This window comes from Mustela nigripes, chromosome 2 (genome assembly GCF_022355385.1).
Source record: "Mustela nigripes isolate SB6536 chromosome 2, MUSNIG.SB6536, whole genome shotgun sequence".
Taxonomy (NCBI): domain Eukaryota; kingdom Metazoa; phylum Chordata; class Mammalia; order Carnivora; family Mustelidae; genus Mustela; species Mustela nigripes.
In genome coordinates, this window is record NC_081558.1 from 144,636,457 (window position 1) to 144,656,740 (window position 20,284).

The 20,284-nt window shown below is 33.8% G+C and overlaps 1 protein-coding gene across 6 annotated transcripts in view; it reads left to right on the plus strand.

Annotated features, from left to right (window-relative positions):
• The window catches only part of HLTF (helicase like transcription factor), a 53,429-nt gene that overhangs the window by 11,947 nt on the left and 21,198 nt on the right, over positions 1–20,284 (plus strand). For 4 of the 6 annotated variants that reach the window (XM_059391766.1, XM_059391767.1, XM_059391768.1 and 1 more), the window contains exons 4-14: positions 559–692; positions 1,477–1,574; positions 3,232–3,306; positions 3,883–4,074; positions 6,500–6,595; positions 9,992–10,067; positions 11,095–11,185; positions 12,734–12,813; positions 12,900–12,941; positions 13,776–13,865; positions 16,072–16,169. In XM_059391766.1, coding sequence (XP_059247749.1) covers positions 559–692; positions 1,477–1,574; positions 3,232–3,306; positions 3,883–4,074; positions 6,500–6,595; positions 9,992–10,067; positions 11,095–11,185; positions 12,734–12,813; positions 12,900–12,941; positions 13,776–13,865; positions 16,072–16,169 — 1,072 coding nt within the window. The remainder of the gene's footprint in view (positions 1–558; positions 693–1,476; positions 1,575–3,231; positions 3,307–3,882; positions 4,075–6,499; positions 6,596–9,991; positions 10,068–11,094; positions 11,186–12,733; positions 12,814–12,899; positions 12,942–13,775; positions 13,866–16,071; positions 16,170–20,284) is intronic. The other 2 variants (XM_059391769.1, XM_059391771.1) reach the window with 1 other exon arrangement.

The following is a 20,284-nucleotide window of genomic DNA, read 5'->3' on the forward strand; positions in this document are numbered from 1 at the left end:
TTTCTTTAGCTTACTTTAAGAAAACAGTCTCTCATGCATATAACCTACAAAATATATGTTAACTATGGTATTGGTAAGGCTTACAATAGGCTATTAGTAGTTAAGATTTTAGGGTGTCAAAGGTTATATGTGGATTTTTGACTGCATAGGGGGTCAGTGTCCCCATGTTGTTAAGGGTCAGATGTAGTTCTTGCAAATTATTTCCCATTCTCCCAGAATTGGTTGCTACCCTCAGTGGTTCTGTTAGTGAAAGCTCTACCCCAATTAAACTTACTATTGTACCTATCTTACAATCTCAATTATAGGTTACCCTGCTTTATTCTTTCAGTTTCTTCTTTCTGTTTCAAAAACAGAGGAACAGAAAGTGATGGTTGTTGATACTGTCCCTGTACTACTTCTGTCTTTCTAGTTTGCCCATATAGTTCCTTCTTATTTCACTTCCTTGCAAAATTTGAATGAGGTGCTTACAGTATTTAATAGTCACATTCTTAATGGAAGTAAAAAATAAAACATTTCTAATTTTCTCTCTTCTTTTTTTTTTTCTCTTAAATATAATAGGGTCGTTCCTTTTGGTGCAAACAATGCCTTTACCATGCCTCTCCATATGACTTTTTGGGGAAAAGAAGAACATAGAAAAGCGGTTTTAGATCAGTTGAAGAAGCATGGATTTAAATTGGGTCCTGCACCAAAAAGTAGGTTTTAGAGTTTAAGCTCCTATTTTTTTTGCTATTGTAAGATGTAGGAATTGTAAAACATTTCTTCTCTTGAGAAATAATTTGAGTTTGTTTGGCTAAACTGATTTGTGTGTTGAAGGCTCTGAGTTGTAACTCAGAAATTGTTTTAAGGAAATACCTGATTTTTTTTCCTCTTTATTTTGAAATTATTATAGCTTCATAGGAAGGGGCGCACGCGCGCGCATGTGTGTGTGTGTGTGTGTGTGTGAGAACATGCACACACAACACAGACTATGTACAAAGAGGTTCTGTATTCCTTTCCCTAGGTTTCCTCAATGATAACATCTGGAAATCACTGATTTTAAACTTCATCTTTGAAAAAGACAAAAAGAATCTCCCAATAGGAAATGAAGAACTAATATTTATTTGGCAAGAGCTTGTTCAAAAATGTGAAATTATTTTAACAATGTATTTTTTAATAACTTTTAGGTTTTTTTTTTTTTTTAAGATTTTATTCATTTATTTGACAGAGAGAGAGATCACAAGTAGGCAGAGAGGCAGGCAGAGAAAGGAAGGGAAGCAGGCTCCCCGCCAAACAGAGAGCCCAACACGGGGCTTGGTCTCAGGACCCCGGGATCACGACCTGAGTGGAAGGCAGAGGCTTTAACCCACTGAGCTACCCAGGCGCCCCGACTTTTAGTTTTTTAAAAAATCTTTTAAATATATTTCAAACATAAGTTCTAAAAGTCACTAAAAGATAATTCATTTGATGATTTTATTCTTTTCATTTTGTAAATTACAGCTTTAGGATTCAGTTTAGAAAGTAGTTGGGGCTCTGGAAGAGCTGGACCAAGCTATAGTATGCCAGTTCATGCTGCAGTACAGATGACAACTGACCAGGTATGCTGCTTTTTTATTTTATAATCTAAAAGTGAATTTTAAATGTTGAAGATAGTGTTTTAAAAAATAAGATAAATATGTATGTGCTAGTATATGTGATCTTCGGGTATGTTAAGTTATGAAACATGTTATAGAATATATATTAAAAACTATTTTAAGACTTTATTTGAGAGAGCAAGTGAGGGCAAGCATAAGCAGGTGGGAAGGGCAGAAGGGAGAGAGAAGCAGACTCCCTGTTGAGCAGGATCCCAGGACCCTGAGATAATGACCTGAGCTAAAGGCAGATGCTTAACCAACTAAGCCACCCAGGCGTGCCTATGTTAAAAACTTTTATGTGAAAAGAAAGCAGTGATAAGGAATGCATACACATTCGTACATATATTAAAACACATGCATTGTTGTATATGCATGGGATGTTTTAGTATGTTTTGATGTTTTTATATTATTTGGATTTTTTTAAATGTTCAAATATTTTAAAAAATTTAAGCTTGAAACTTGTTTCAGTAAGTTTGCAAATGGGATGCAAAAAAAATTCTAAATCGTAGACATTAGTGTAGTACTTACTTTGTCTAATTTGTAAGATACTATTAGGTTAAGTTAATTTGGGAAAAAAGAATATATAATAAATTAATGGAGATCAGTCTATAAATACATCAGTTTTTGTTTTGTTTTGTTTTGTTTGTCTCTACCTATCTCTGTTAGCCTTTTTGTCTTGTAATTGTAGTTATCATAGTTTACCTGCTTGTTGTTGGTAGGGCTTGAGCCTGTGTCTGGTGGGTAAACCCCAGGTTACCTCTAACTTTTTTGACTTGGCCTGATTTCTTCTGGGCTACTGCTTTGTAGTCATGTGCTTATTTATAAAAGTAATTATAACACATGTTGTTACAGAATTAGATTAGATCAGTTTAAAGAACCAACTAAATTAGCATAAGATAAAAATCATCTATTAATATTTTGCAGCACATAGCAAGTTGTTTGTAGTAATAGTAAATGAAGTGACATTAACTTAGGAAAAAAGTCAAATAAATGTACCTGGTAGGATCCGACAGAATGTTTTGAATACAATTAATAGAATCACAGAATTGCAATGGCAGAAGGAACCTTAGAGACACTCTAAATCTACATTATCCCTTTCATTTTATAAGAGTGAAATAGAGGCAATAAGGGTTAAATCTCTTGCCCAGTGTTATGTACAGATTTGTGACAGAGCTGTGACAAACCTTAGATTTATCTCATTCGTATTCTTTTTTTTTTTTTTAAAGATTTTATTTACTTATTTGACAGATAGAAATCACAAGTAGGCAGAGGCAGTCAGAGAGAGGGAGGGAGAAACAGGCTCCCCGCTGAGCAGAGAGCCGGATGCGGGACTCGATCCCAACACCCTGAGATCATGACCTGAGCTGAAGGTGGAGGCTTAACCCACTGAGTCACCCTGGTGCCTCTCATGTATATTCTTTTGATTGTAACACAGTTCCTCGTAAACCTAAAGCATCTATTCATTCTGCCTTCAGTGAGCAATGTAGCAACTCAAAAAATGTGTTAGGTACCTTTTGTTATTCAAATCTTTTAGTTAATTAAATGATTTGAAAGCCCTGAATTAAGTGAAATTATTTTAATTGGTTTGTTTCATGATGTTTCTTGTTCCTATTTGTTGTAGCTTAAAACAGAATTTGACAAATTGTTTGAAGATTTAAAAGAAGATGATAAAACTCATGAAATGGAACCAGCTGAGGTACTGAACCAATATTTTCTACTTATTTATGTATATATGTATGTATTTATTTAACTTCTAAAAATACTTTATTTAGAAAGGGAGAGAGCATGCTTATGTGAGATAGAAGAGGCAGAGGGAGACAGAGAATCTCAAGAAGACTCTTGAGTGTGGAGCCTGAAGTGGGATTCAATCCCATGACACCAAGATCCTGACCTGAGTCGAAATCAAGAGTCAGACACTTAACCCTTTCAAATCAGTCTACAAATACATCAGGGTTTTGTTTTTTTTTTTTTGTCTCTACCTATCTCTGTTAACCTTTTTGTCTTGTAATTGTAGTTACCATATTTTACCTGCTCGTAGGGCTTGAGCCTTTGTATGGTGTGTAGACCCCAGGTTACCTCTCTTTTTTGATTTGGCCTGATTTCTTCTGGGCCACTCAGGCACCCCCCAATATTTTTTATTTAGAACTATTTGGAATTTTAAAATACTATCTTAATCTGTGTAGTTTTTAGTACAAGATCAAGTGTTTTCCAGAATCTGCATGGAGAAAAAGACTGGTTTTATTTCTATTTAAGACCTTCCTTTTATTTATAGGCTGTTGAAACACCATTGCTTCCACATCAAAAACAAGCTCTAGCTTGGATGGTTTCACGGGAAAACAGTAAAGACCTTCCGCCATTTTGGGAACAACGAAATGACTTATACTATAACACAATAACAAATTTTTCTGAGAAGGACCGACCAGAAAATGTTCATGGAGGAATTTTAGCTGATGATATGGGTTTGGTAATTATTTTTTTTTCTTGATTTCATAAAATTTTATTTTGTAATTAAGATTTTATAGAAGGTAATTTTGAAGTAGTTAGGAATATGTTGGTGCCAGTATGGGACTAGATTTCACTTTCAGTATAGAATAATTTTCTCTATGTCTTTAACTTAAAATGAGGTTATACATATTTGTTTGTTTTGGTTTATTTTGTTAAGGTACAATTAATATAATATTGTATTACAATACAATATTCATACAATAATGTATGAATGTACTTTCAGTTTTCTTTGGAAATTCGAGGTAGCTTATCTTTCATGGATCTTTACAAAAGGGAGGGAAAGACAACAATGTTATATGGAATTGTTTGTATTCTGTCACAGTATTATGATATATAGAGTATTAAATATATATTTGTGATTCCTTACACGAGCAGTTTTAATACTTTTTGGTCTCAATAACCATTACATTCTTAAAAAAATTTTTGACAGTCCCAAAGGGCTTTTTATATTTGCGGGTTATATCAATATTAATAGTATTAATTATTAAAGTAAAAATTTTGAAGTTAGTAATTTAAAAACAATAAACTCATTACTTATTAACATACATAGCATATTTTTAAATGAAAAGGGACTATTCCAAAACAAAAATAATTTAGATAAGACTGGCATTGTTTTACATTTTTGCAAATTTCTTTAATGTTTGGCCCAAGAGATGAATTCTGAGTCCTCATAACTGCTTTTTCATTCATTCTGTTGATAAGGTGCTTTGATATAGGTACATAAGGATTAGTTCTCACACAGATATGTAGTTGGGAAACCTAAGGAATATCTTAATAGTCTTTTTAGATAACTGTGTGTAATTCTTTGGTACAACAGAATTAAGCAAGGATTAGTTTATTAAAGGATAACAGTTACAACATGGAACTTAAAAATGGTATGAGTGAGCTTTTCGTACTCTCTTGCATTAAAATCCATTGGTGTAGCTTGCACATTGAATGAATATTGCGCTTATGCATAATTTTATAACATAAGTCATTGCTTATTTGGAAAATACTGGTTCATTGAGTTACACAGATCTGCCAGATGTTGATAACATTTCATTATGTAGTATCAAAAGTTTATATTCTTTGATAATACTGCTAATCTTATTAGAAAGGCATTTACATCTTGGGAAGCTGCTGTGCTCATGGTGTCACATACAAGTTTTAACCCACTGAGCCACCCAGGCACCCCCAGATACAAGTTTTCCAACATTTTAATTTTTGCTTGAAGGTTCAGATTTTATCACTTACAACAAATCTGTCAATTATTTTCCCTTGAAATAGCTGTACTTTGTTAATTTTTTAAAAACGTCTCCCACTCAGTCATGAATAACTGTTGGTCATTCTTTGTAAAAATAGTGATGCATGGTGCTAGTTGAGCTTATAACCTCAGTCTCACAAGTCATTTTTCTCTAGATAGCCCTCATATTTTGGTGTGGAACAAGAGTATTTTGATGTGCTCTTCCCATCTTGTTATATTTAAGAATATTTACATATATACTTGAGGTAAAATTTAATAAAAGTCATGTGTACTGCTTCATCAAGAATATTCTCAGAGAATATTCTTATAAGTAGATTTTTTGTGTGTGATATGTGAGTATGTGGCAGCCAAGAATACAATGACCACTAGTATGATGTAGTGCCAGCTGCTTTGTTTTCATGCTAAGGCACCGGTGGTTTTGTCCATAATTCCTTTTTGTGGTATTACTATAGATAAAAACACAAATAAGGTCTTAGCAGTATTTTGAAAACAGATTTGTACATGCTGCCGAGAGGGTCCTGGGAAACTCTAGGACCTGTGGGCTACACTTTAGAAAACTGTTGCTTTAACTATTTTAAAATTGCCAAAGAGTTATTTCTGTATTGCTAATTATAAACTGAGCTATGGAAAGTAATGAAAAGTCACATGCTTCTATTTAAGAAAAATGCACAAGAAATATGTCGTTTATGCTTTGTTGATAAGTTAAAGCTTTTGAGTCTTAACAGTGATCTTTAAATGAAACTTAATAAAATTATCTTATGTGCATACTGGAATTAATAATCATTTAATTAGCTCTGAACTACCTGGCAAGCAAAGTTTTAGTTTCATGATAAAGTTATTAGTTCAGGGTTAAACATCTTATAATAGCAGTCTTTCAGTAGAATGACATTTCTCAGGGATGCTTATAGTATTTTATAGAGTAAACCATTTAATAATTCTTAGTAATACAGTGTGGGAAAGCATTTCTTAATCAATAAAGTACTTTTTATTAATACGTAGATTATTTAATACAATAGTATGCTTCTGTGACCTTGAATGCTATATGATTTTGCCCATTTGATTTTAAAATTGGTTTTGGAATGTTCTCTGGTTAACTAGGTTTCAGAATCTGACCATTTGTCTTTTAAAAACATTTTTAAAGGGCAAAACCCTGACAGCCATTGCAGTTATTCTTACCAACTTCCATGATGGCAAACCTCTTCCTATTGAAAGAATTAAAAAAAGTCAGCTGAAGAAGGTAAAGTTGAGTGTGTTTTCTCCCGAAGTCCCTGGTTCATTTTAATTTTGTCATTAAAAAATAATTTGCCAAAAAATTGATAATATCCAGTGTTTTTAGAGAAATGATGAATGGCCTCTCTTATGTGTTGCTGTAAGAATGAAAGTTGGGTACTGTGTTCTTGGGGGTAATTGGGTAATATATATCAAGAATCTTGAAAGCGTTTATAATCTGTGACTCAGTAGTGCCATTTCAGAGAAATTATGTAAAGGAGTTATCAGAGGGGTGCTTGGGTGGCTTTGTCAGTTAAGCATCTGACTCTTGATTTTAGCCCACATCTTGACATCAGGGTTGTGAGTACAAGCCCTGTGTTGGGCTCCACACTGGGCATGGAGCCTACTTCAAAAAGTAAATTTGTTTAAAAAATAAAGAAGTAAGTAAATCATCAGAAATCAATTTTTTTCCAGAGATAAAAGTACAGACTTTTTCCTCTATGCATTATTTAAGGCAGAAAAGGAACTCCTCCCAATAAGTTCTATTATTATATAGCCTTAAAATTTAATATTTTGTAACTATAAAATCCTATTTTTGAAAAGCACTTATTTTTATATTTCTTAGTTAAAAGAAAAAAAGAGGCCAGGGACAAATTTGTGAATAGAGTTGAGTCTCATTTATTTATTTTTATTTATTTTTAATATTTCATTTATTTATTCGAGAGAGAGTGAGACAGCATGCACGAATTAGGGAAGGAGCAGAGGGAGAGGGAGGAGCAGACTCTTGGCTGAGCAGGGAACCCGATGCAGGACTCAGTCCCAGGATTCTGGGGTCATGATCTGAGCCAAAGGCGGACACTTAACTGACTGACCTCCCCAGGTCCCCTGGGTCTCATTTTAGAAAGGTGTATTTATGTATGTATTGAGTCTGAATGTAGTCATACATAGTGACAATCATGTCCTAGTGATGATAACATGGGTGACTTTCTTGATACTTAATTTTTATATATTTTTTTACATATCGCATATAAACATACTTCACTCAGTTTCTAAGAATAAAAATGAATTAGTTTTATGGAAAAAATAAATTTTATTAGAATGAAACAGTTATTTTCCATTTTCAGCTTAAAATTCAAAGAACTTAAAGTAGGGAATAACAGCAAAAAGCATATATAAAATACCTCTTTTTAAAATTTTTTTTACGTGTTTTGACTTAATTTTTGACTTTTTTTTTAAACTACTGCTCTTCTAATTTTTTAGTTTTCAAAGAGGCTGTGTATCAGTTTCCTGCCACTGTTTACTCAGAGTCTGTATTATTAATTTCTGCACCTTGGTTGCATTTCCTACTTTGTACTTTTGTTGGAGTTTAACTCTATTGTCAAATATCTGGGATTCAGTTCCTTACCATGAGTAGTTTTGATACTTTATATCCTGTTTTTCTTACATTTTGTTATTAAAACAGAACACTACCACGCAAGACAACTTTCAGCTTCAGTAGCAATTATTAGCTTAAAAAATTACCTATTACCAATAAGGCCTCCCCCGCCCAACCCCGAAAATCAGCCATGCATTTAAGGTGTTATGTAGCAGGAAGGTGTTAGTGTTTCTGCTTTGTCAAATTTATTGAAATTGAGGCTGAAAGTGTGATTTCCAACTAAGAATTTATTGCAACAAAAATATTACAGTTTTAAATAGATTTAGCTAGTCCAAGCTTATAGAGTGAAATGTCATTGATTTAAGTTCCATTAATTTGGAGTGTAATATGACTTGATAGATTTGGATGTTGTAGAAGGCTTAATTTTGAACTCCGTGTAGAAAAAACTTGCTGAGCAAAATCATTTCATATAAAAGAATAATGAGGGGCTCCTGGGTGGCTCAGTGGGTTTAGCTTCTGCCTTCAACCCAGGTCAAGATCTCAGGGTCCTGGGATCGAGCCCCTTGTCAGGCTCTCTGCTGAGCAGGGAGCCTGCTTCCCCCCTCTTTCTGCCTGCCTCTCTGCCTACTTGTGATCTATTGCTCTCTCTCTCAAATAAATAAATCAAATCTTTTTTTTTTTTTTTTTTGAAGATTTGATTTATTTATTTGACAGAGAGAGATGCAGCGAAAGAGGGAACACAAGCAGAGGGAGAATCAGGCTTCCAGCTGAGCGGGGAGCCTGCTGTGGGGCTCGATTACAAGTCCTTGGGATCATGACCTGGGCCGAAGGCAGACAACTTAATGACTGAGCCACCCAGGCGCCCCTAAATAAATACAATCTTTAAAAAAAAAAAAAAAGAGTAATGAGCATCCTTTATTTCTGGATAAACTGTTAGGTTCTTTTTTGCATTTGTTTAATAAATGGTTGAACTAATTATTAAAGAGGAGTACATAGAACATTTGATGAAAAGTAATTTTAGTATCAGTTTCTTATATTGGGTATTGTATATTAAGTGACGAATCACTTCAGTTCTATACCTGAAACTAATATACTGTTAGCTAACTGGAATTTAAATGAAAACTTGGAGAAAAAAATCAGATCATTTATCGAGCTTGTGAAAAAAAGTAAAGAAAGGTGTAATACTGATATGATAAAAATGGCAATTTTGGACTGCAGTGTGTTAATTTTATAATGCCTATGCAGTCTTATTGTAAATATTTGACATTGATTAAAATAAAATATCCTCAGCTCTGAAAAAATACAAATAAAAATTACTTAAAATAACTATTTAACATGATTTCTAGATATGTTATATTTAAAATTTTCAGCTTATTTAGACTCATACCATTAGAAGGGGATGGATCTTTTCATCTACATTTTTAGTAAAACTTGTAGGATTTTAGAAGATGTTTCAAATTATATTTTTTTAATACTAAAATTATCCTTTCTTATCCCAATCTCAGCAAAAATTACTTTGTACTCCTGCTGCCCCCCAGTCCTAGTCTCTACTTGATATGACTTAATCACCTGCCTTTCTTTTTTAATGGGAAGAATTAAATTCACCCCAATTGGCCTTTGTCATTTGTACCTATAGAATGAAAGAAAGATTAGAGGAACTCTACCCTTTCAGACTCATGTAAAAATATTTTTACAAAGAACTGTAAATTTTTACTTCTACAGAAGTTTTGGTATTCATGTATTCTATATGTACACTGATAGATTTTGAAACAAAGGCATATACATGAATTTGTAATTGAGTTTTGCTATTTGTATTCCTTTTGAACAGGTAAAGACCAACTAGTTCTCTTTTGAGATACCTGTGAAAACATTTTTAATCTATTTGTTTATTTTTTCCTCTTCGCTTAATGCACCTCCCCGCATTGCTCCAGAATGGAGTACCAATCTAAGTAATCTTTAATATGTAAAGTAAAGCAATATAAAGGATGCATTTTAAGTTTATTTAAAACTGACAGCAGTGCTATGTAAGAAATATGCCTTTTCATCCAGGAGTGTAATGTTAACGATCAATCTATGAAACTTGGAGGAAGCAATACCAGTGAAAAGGCAGATGGACTAATCAAAGGTAAAGTTTACTTTTGAACATGATCCTGTATTTACATTTTTCCAGTCTGATGATGTAATTGCGCTCTGGCTTTGTAATATGTAAAAATTTTAAGATCTCTTCTAAAAATCTCATGGGAACTGGTAGGAAAAATTTCATCAAGGAGGTCACAATGCAATTGGGTGGTTGTACACCAGTTAGAGAAGCTGAGGAGAACATTTTGGTTGAGAAGAAATTACATGAAAGGACAGTAAAAACAAAACAATAGGAACATAAGGCATATTTTGTTCTGAGACCTCAGAGAAATTTATGGTAATTGTAATGTACACGGACAATAGCAGATAAGGGTAGAAAGATAGGTAAGAGCCAAATTGTGAAGTAGAGGAGAACTGAAAAGAGATCTCTGGATTTAGCAGTTACATAGCTGATTTAGCAATAAATTCACAAAATTAATCTTTGAAGATTGGTTAGAGTGGAGCAAAACCAAAAACATTTTAAGATCAGTAGGTGAAGACTTGGAAATAACAGTTGTTATTTATTATGTATTTTGCTAAGTTTGAAATAGAAATGGAGAAATAGTTGGAGATGAAGGCACAGTTGAAAGAAATCCATGGATAGGAAGAGGTTTTGGGTACTATGTAGAGAATTTGTAGGCCTCTGTGGGGGCAGAGGGATCAAGAGAATAGATAGGTGAGTTAATGTTAGAAGGAAAGGAGGAAGTAAGGTTGATGGAAAATACAGATAATTGAGGGAATAAAATGTAAGAAAATTAGCAGTTTATAGAAGATAGCATTCAATTTTCTTTGTAAAGTGAAGTAGATCAGCATCTGGGAGTCAGAGGAGTTAAGAGTCTAAGCACAGGTTCCAGTATGGTGTAGACCTTTGTGGTGAGTGGGTGGAGAGAGGAGCTGGCTGATTGAAAGAACAAGAGTGAAGATGTTTAAAAAGTTGAACTACTGATTTGGAAAACCAAGGTTTAAGGATACTGCTAGTGGTCAAGACAATTTACTAATACTCTGTATATTTGTCCTTTTCTTTGAAATGAAAGGATCTAGATGTAGTGGAGAACCCAGTATTTCAGATGTCAAGGGAAAGAATAAATATCCCAAGTCAGAATTGTCTAGCTCCCGCCCTAAAAGGTAAACTTTGCTATGGTTTGATTGTATGTAATGTTTGTTTAAACTCTTTCTCCATTTTCTTAGATATAGGAGAGAAATATAACCATTTATCTCAGTTATATAGTTCTTTCAAATTCATTCTGTTACTTGAAACTTCCAAAATCACTGACTTAGGCAGGTAGGTGTTCTCATTTTATAGGTGAAGAAAAGTAATACTAATCTATGAAATAAGTGAATTGGTAGTTAATAATTACTTATCTTTCTACTACCTTTTTTCTATTTCTTTCACATAGGAACTAAGATCTAGCTCCTAAGGCTTTTTTGTTGTTGTTGTTGTTGATTTTAGAAGAGTTTTCTTTATATTTTGAGGGGATGAAAACAGACTGCTATTAGATGATTTGATAGAAGTGCTCTTTGCTCATCGCAGTTGTCATTTCACCTTTAGAAATAAGACGTGATGAGGTTTTTTATGGAGAGTATTATATTAATGTAAACTAGAGGGAGAATTTGAATAAAATACATAATGCTCCTCTGATCTTAACTTGAATCTGTTAACTTTATAAATTTCATTTACCCTCAGAAGTAGGTCTACATACTTGGCTTTTTATATATTGTCTGCCATAATATCTGTAGGTGGGACCACAAAACTGAGTCTGTATTAGCTAGTCCAGTAAGGATCTCAAAACTGGGGCTTTGTTAATTGTTTTCTGTCATTAATACCTGTCTAAACTGAGCACAAATCCAGGACTCCTCAGTTTCTCATATAGATCTAAAATCTTACAACTCTGAACTGACCACTATCATGAGAACAGCACTGTTAGATTCACCAAATAAGATATAAAGGACATGGAAATAGTAATGAGGCCGTGGAGGAAAAAGTAATAACTAACACACATAGGATAGTTAATACATGTACATTTACTGTGCAACAGGCATTGTTTTAGGGACATTGCATATACTAACACATCTATGAAGTGAATTGTATTTTTATTTCTGTTTTGCAAATGAGGAAACAGGCATAGAAGAATATTAAGTGACTTCCCTAAAGTCACATAGCAAATAAGTAGGGGAATAGAAATTTGTATCTAGACAGTCTGACTCCAAAGTCCATTATTTTTAGGTACTTAATCACTGTAATGTAGCGTTTCTACACAAAATACATAAAATTTTTCATTGTAAGAGAATTGCATTTTTGCATCTTAGCTGCTCATTATATTAGAAGTATTTCCTTTGACAAGAGTTACTTTTTAGTTCTACTTTTATATAGATATTTTGTTTTGTTTGAATTGCCAAATATTAAGCTCAGTATTAAAAATGAGTATTATTTTTAGGATGGTTGACTTTTTCAAATTTAATAATAGTGGTACTGTATTTTGTGTAGTAAATGCATCTGCATATAAAAGCAAAATGCTTTTAGCAGATTTTGCATACACTTGTCAAATTTTCCTTGAAATTTTTTCAGAAGATAAACAGGCAACACAGAAGCATTTATACTGCATGTATTCAATCGATGTTTTCATATCCCATTTTGTTTTGGTTTGAAAATATTTGTGTATACTTCTATTTTAGAAGAAAAACTGCTATCCAGCACACTGAAAGCAGTGATTCAGAGGAAAATGAAATAAGTGAATTGCCACAGAAGATGAAAGGTAGTATGAAATGGATTTGATTTTGATAATGTGTCTTACATTCTAATTTCCTAGTGTGACTCTTTTTGTGTTTTATTTTGTTGTAGGGAAACTGAAAAATCCACAGTCTGAGACTAAAAGAGTAAAAGGTATATATATATAAATCTCAGTATCCATAATCTACACTTAAGGATTACTTAAAGTAAAACTCCATAGGTTTATATTTATCTATCTTGGATTCTTTGGTAATAGGTCTTACACTTGATTGCCATTTACACTTACCAAGGGTGGTAAATGAGGCAAATTGAAATATTAATTTCAAATTAAAATCTAGCAGAAATATTTAAACTAACTTTAAACAAAGTAATTTTTACTACTTATTAAATGACTCCTCTAAAACCTTATGTGAATAAATTTTAATTATAAAAGTTGGGTGGGAGCTCCTTCTTAGTGTTAGTACTGTTCACTTTGTCATATAGATGTAAAAATAACCAGTGATTATCATTACTTTTTCCTATGCCTTTTAAACATAACTCTTTCTTTTCTTGTAAACTAGATCATACTGTATTACTAATTAGTTGAGAAATTATATTATATTTGGAAAATTACTCATTACCACCAGCTGATAATATGAAAATTTGGCAGCCTCATCATTAGAAGTCAAACATCCATTTCCTTGAAAATATTCTTCCACCTGGAAGCTGAATCACTTTGTATATGGTTGCTCCTGCTTTCACATCTCTTCCTCAAGAGAAGTAACACTTTATGACAAGTGACTACATGTCTTTGTTGAGCAGGAATGATATGCTATGTCAACAATTTTGGTCACCAGATATTTTGGGGTTTTTTTGGATAATATACACTCTTAAGATTTGGAGTATGAAAGTGTTATTTTTATTTTCTATCCTCAGGAGGTACCTGTGCCTCAGCATAGGAGAGAATAAGTTTCCAAATATCTTAATGATTCTGTGGTTTTATTTCAGCAGGATCTTCTAAGGTTAAAGAAGATACAGAGTTTGTATGTGCACTTACTTCATCTACCCCTACAACAAAAAGGAGAATGTTGAAAAAGGGTCAGTAAATTTCATGGTTTTTTAGCTTCTGTTTTTCAACTTAAAACTTTGTTTTTCAATTTTAAAATGTTTTAATGACAGCAGTTAAGAGAACATGTACAAGTTTAGAAAGTAGAGAAAAGAAAAAGATAATTCCATTTTTCCTGGAAGTGCATGTTTATATGTTCTCCTAGTACCTTTTCTAATTCTACTTATTTTAGTTAGGTAAAAAATAGATGGAAAAGAGGTCCTTAAATCATCTGAGTAACAGAAATGTTTTCTTCTACTGAAGGCCCAGAGCGATTGATGGCTCTTTAAAAGCTAAATTATTTGAATTTATTTAAATTATAATAAAGACTCAGTTCTTGGTGTGAGTAGAATTTGTTTTTCATTTATGAATGTTAGTCATCTTTATTATAATTTTATATTTTGTAGTTCAGAGGAAAACATTGCATAAGAATCTAAATATTTGAGAAGGAAAGAGTTTGAACCCTAAGGTTAAGGAAATCTGGGTCTAGTTATTTTATCTCTGTAACTTAGTCTCCTATGTCTTACATGTTGGGGATATACCATGCAGAAGTCTATTTTCATGAAGTTTATGACTAATGATGGGAAAACATAAACAAGGGAACATACAATTTTAAATAATGGGAATTGTGAATAAAATAAAGGGGGATAGTGAAATAATGCTTGATGAAAGGGTCCTGTTTAAGGAGATGATATTTGGCCCAACACAGAATGATGAAAAAAGAGCTAACTTTTGGTCTGAGAATTAATTAATTGAATTGAAAATATAGGCATTTCAGATAGAATACTCTTAACCCTAATTTTAGAAATTTTAAGAAACATGGAATTCTTTTTTTGAGGTAAAATTAGAATTCAGATATAATTAAGTTCATCTCAAAAAGTTCTTTCTTGCAGGCTCATAACATAACTTCTACTATAATAGAAGAGAAAAACTTTAAAGTCATAGCTGTGAAAAAAAAAAGTAACCACATTTCTGAAAGAAAAACAGAATAGAAACAAAAATCAGTGAGTGGAGACAGAAATGATTGTGCTTTCTTAAATAAGACACAAAAAGTCATAAAAAATTGATAAAATTCTCCTACATTTTAAATTATCATGCATCAAAGTGTAACATAAACAAGGTGAAAAAATGATAAGACTGAAGAAGATATTTCTGGTTAAGTGTAACTTAAACAGAGGATTCGTATCTAGAATGTGTAAAAGAAACCTCTGCAAATCAGTTGGAAAAAGACAGTCCAGTAGGGGAATAGCCACTAAGAATAAAAATGCACATTCTAAGGAAAGTAAATGTAAAGAACCAGTAAACGTAGGGAAAGCTGTGCAGATAGAGTCAGTCACTGTAAAAATCAAACTAAAGGAACAGAGATACCATTTCACCCGTTATATTTACAAACATTTAAAAACCTCACAGTGCCGTGTATAGGCAAGATTGGACAGCAACAGGAACTCTTATGCACTGTGGATGGGAGTAAATTACTATGGAGAGCAGTTAGGCAAGATATAATGAAGATAGATATATCATCTAGATATGTAGAAGGACACATGAAAAAGCAGTTTTCACTGCTGTGTTACTTTAGAAAAATATTGGAAGTAATGTAATACTGTCCAGTAGGGGAATGGAAAATAAAATTATAGTGTGTCCTTTCATAGGCTGCCTGAGTATTCTTGCAACATGGCAGCTGGTTTCCTCCAAAGGGAGTGGGCAGAGAGAGAGAGGAAGAGAGCACCCAAGACAGAAACTGCATCCTTTATAACTTAATCTCAGAAGTGGTATACCACCACTTTTGCTGTATCCTGTTTGTCACTAGTAGAGTGTGGGAGGAAATTACATGAGGTTGTGACTGTACAGATTCCAAAAACTGCATTAAACAAATGCTATCTTAATGAATAACTTAAATACATATCAGGAGATACTCCAAACTTTTTCCTTGTATTTACTCTCAATCATAATTCTCTACCTCCCCTTATAAGTAAGCACTGTCTGGATTTTAGTTGTTTAAAGGGACAAGGTAAAAAATAATAAATTGACAAGGTAAAATCTAGTTCTTATTATGTCATCATGGCTGGAAACAGTCTATCTACTTCATTTTAATTCTTCCTATTTTCTCTTTTCATGAAGGCATATATTGTCATCTCTTTATTGACTTCATATATATGAGAATAAAACTAAAGACTGTTTCAACTGATTCATTCTTTTCAGGAGCATCTTCAGTGGAGGGTTCAAAGAAAACTGATGTTGAAGAGAGATCAAGAACAACACTGATCATCTGCCCACTTTCGGTGTTAAGCAACTGGATTGTAAGTCTTGACAGCCTTTTAAAAATATGACATAATTTATATTTTAGTCATGTATAGTAAAAAGTGTTCTGTTAGAGTCATTCATTGGGAAAGATAAGCTTGGTCAGCACGTTAAGTTAAAATAATTGTTAAGTGAATTAGGGTTTTATTTGCTGAATAAAAGTAATTATTTGAAGATTTATAGTAGAGAAGGAAACATCTTTTTTTTTTTTTAAAGATTTTATTTATTTATTTGACAGGCAGAGATCACAAGTAGGCAGAGAGGCAGGCAGAGAGAAAGGGGAGGAAGCAGGCTCCCTGCTGAGCAGAGAGCCTGATGTGGGGCTTTATCCCAGGACTGTGAGATCATGACCCGAGCTGAAGGCAGAGGCTTTAACCCACTGAACCACCCAGTTGCCCCAAGAAGGAAACATCTTTAATTATTATCAAGATTAGGTTTGTACTTCTTCCTCTGCCATTTCTGTCCCACAAGGTAGGAAAGATACATAATTTAAGGTTGCTATATTTACAAATTATTGAAAACTCTTTTCTAAGAACTACACTAACTTCTGTGTATAACAACTTGTAGCATTTACTAAGCTCAGTTTTTCCCTAAGTTCTTTTAATTGATTTTCTCATTTAGTCCTCACAACCATTATTCTCACTTTCCTGGTGATCAAATTGAAACACAGTAATTAAGTAATTTGCTTAAGATCATCCAGCTAATAAATGACAAAATTAGGATATAGTCTCCAACATACTGATTCTAGAGCCTATGCTTTTAAGGCTACCCACCAGAAAACTTTTTTTTTTCTTTCCAGATTGCTTTTCTATTCTAAAATATTACATTGGAATGGAACCTCTTGATATATTATTTATAAGGAGCAGCTTGGTTAGGTTTCCAGTCTGAGCTTCAAGCTGCATGTTAAAATGAAATAATGGCTCTATTAGAAGTATTGTGAACAGAAAGACTGCTGGACATGAACTTCTATTCTTGCCACGTCCAAGGTTGTTGCATCTCTCCTGACCTTTCCTCCTCTAATCTCAGAGATGGAAGAGGTCCTAGTCTTTTTAAGATCATTACCTTAGGTCTGTACATTGGATTTCATCTCTTCCCACCTTTGCATTTTATCTGTTATTTTTTCTTGTCTGGTTAGTCTTTTCCCACTGACTTTTTCATGAAATATACTTGGATCTTTTTTATTTTTTTTGTTTTTTTATATATTAATGTATTCATTCATTCATTCATTCACTGAGGGAACATAAGCAGGGGGAATGAGAGAGGGAGAAGCAGGCTTCCCGCCAAGCACGGAGCCCAATACGGGGCTTGATCCCAGGCCCCTGGAATCATGACCAGAACCAGAAGCAGATGCTTAACGACTGAGCCACCCAGGCGCTCTAGAATCTTTTTTAATTTTGAATACTTCCTCTTGATTATATCTCACTTTTAAGTTGCTGCTCTTATCCTTTCCTTTGCTGTCCTATCTTTTGGGGTTTAATTTCCACTTTGTGCTTTTATTTACTATTTAACTTGTAATCTGGCTTCTGCCACTTTTTCTCTAAATTGCTTTGGAAAAGATTAGTAGTTATTGTCTAATTGTCAGATTCTATGCTTCTTTCTTCTTGACTCTTAGATACTCTTGTCTTGTTCTTTTTAAGTTTTTGGTGTATTTTTTTTTTTTAATTAACCTCTGATTAGTGTGTCATTTTTCCTCTTAGGACAAGAGTGAGGTTTAGTTCTTTCTTGGTCTTTTTGGTCTTTTTTTTTTTATTCCAACAGAAGTATTCTCTTAAGAAATGTATTGCATTTTGGGAAGGCCAATACTTAGGTACTAGAATGACAGTTTGAAGGTGAGGTTTGCAAGTATTAATGGAGATATAAACAGTAGAACTGTTTAGCTTGGTTTGGGGATATGTATTTTAAAAATGGGTCATCAGGGGACGCCTGGGTGGCTCAGTTGGTTGGACGACTGCCTTCGGCTCAGGTCATGATCCCGGAGTCCCGGGATCGAGTCCCGTGATCGAGTCCCGCATTGGGCTCCCAGCTCCACGGGGAGTCTGCTTCTCTCTCTGACCTTCTCCTCACTCATGTTCTCTCTCACTGTCTCTCTCTCAAATAAATAAATATAATCTTTTAAAAAAAATGGGTCATCAGTATTTCATTATAATTTTGTATGTGGAAAACAAAATTTTAGATAATAGAAGCTTCAAAAGGAAACTCCTTGGCAAAGTCTTGCCTAAATGAGATTATAGAAAAAACTGATTTTTAAGGATGAGGAATGGTTGGGCTTGTTTGGATTCCTGGTCAAGAATTAGAATTTTGTGGCGTGCCTGGGTGGCTCAGTTGGTTGAGCGTCTGCCTTGGGCTCAGGTCATGATCCTGGAGTCCCCAAACCAGGCCCTGAGTCAGGCTCCCTGCTAAGCCAGGGAGTCTGCTTCTCCTTCTGTCCCTCCCCCTGCTCATGTGCACATACATACACTGTCTCTTTCTTTTATTTATTTGTAAGTAAATAAATAAAATCTTTTTAAAAAATTAGAATTTTGCAATCTTTCAATAAGCTACTCTCTTTCTAGCCCCCAAATAAATGTCATAGCACCCTAGTGAGCTGGTAGTACTTCATTTTTTTTTTGTCCTTAGATAGGGGAGAGTCCATTTAAAGGTGTAAGATACCAATCCCACTTCTAGCACATACTTGTTCTAGATATTTGGACATTTTATCTTCCCAAGAGAAAATGAAATAACACATATTTTATTCACATACACACACACACACAAACTGAAGCACAGTGACTAGAAACTCAATACTATCATTCTTTTTCTCTAGAAAGTTAATTTTTTTCTATTTTAGGTCTAATCCTGCTACAGATTTGTTCTATTTCATTTCAAGGCAGCCCATTGACTCAGTTTTCTCATATTGAATTATTTCTCTTTTTCACCAGATTTCTTAATAAAATTCTGTAAGTTTTCACCTTTACTCTTTCATCTTTTATCCTCTTTCTTAGTATTTTTGCCTTTACTGTTTCAGTTATTATTCTCTCTTCAGCCCACCCTAATAGTCTGGGTTTTTGCTCCCACCCTCGGTAGAAACTGTGAAGGCCTTCAGGGACCTCATTGTTACCATGTTCAGTGAGCTCCCTTTTTCTTTTCCTGGGCTCTTTTATTTTTCTTTTTGTAGCATTTTGTTATGTCTTATTTTTATAAGCCATCTTTAAACCTTTGTGTAAAGAAGGGAATGAACATAAATTACAAGTTAAAAAATCAACACCGTATTCCATCCTGAAGCTTTGCTATTTTCCCCCTCCCCTACCCAATTTTGTTGCTTCCCCAATTTTCTGACCACTCTTTTTCTTCCATGGTTTCTATTTAGTCTGCCTTCTTCTGCCCACCCCCACCTTAAAGCGTGGTATGGTTTTTGAAACAGGAAAATTTTACTTAACAAGATTCAAAAATTTCAAAAGTCTGCCACATTTGCTTTATTTTTATTTTTTTATTTGCTGCAATATTTTAAATTACCCCAATAAAAACAGGCCCACAGTTTAAATACTGCTCCGGTAGGTTCTGCCCTAACTTCCTTTTCTCATTATGTATGTTCTTAGAAAATCTTACTCATTCCTGTAGCTTCATGTACTATCTGCTGATAACTTTGTTAAGTCCATCTCTCCATTGTATTACAGACCAGTATTTTACTTTTCCTAGTAGGGGCACCTGGGTGACCTAGTCTGTTTTGTCCAGTTCTTGATTTTGATCAGGTCATGATCTTTGGGGGTCCTGGGATTGAGCCATATCAGCTCCGCACTTGGCAGAGAGCCTCCTTGGGTTTTATTTTCTCTTTTCCTCTTTCCCCCTCCCTCTCTCCCGCTCTGCCTATCCTCCCACTTGTACATTCTCTCTCTCTCAAATAAATACATCTTTATAAGTAAATAAATAAATATTTCTAATTTACATATCCAGTCATTGTATAGTATTCAAAAATTTTAAATGTCTAAAATAATAATACTATTTCTTTCTCATTTTAAGATTTTATTTGAGAACATGAAAGCATGAGCTAGGGGAGGGGCAGATGGAGAGGGAGAGAGAGAATCTCAAGCAGATTCCCTGTTGAGCACAAACCCCCAACATGGGGCTTGGTTCTAGG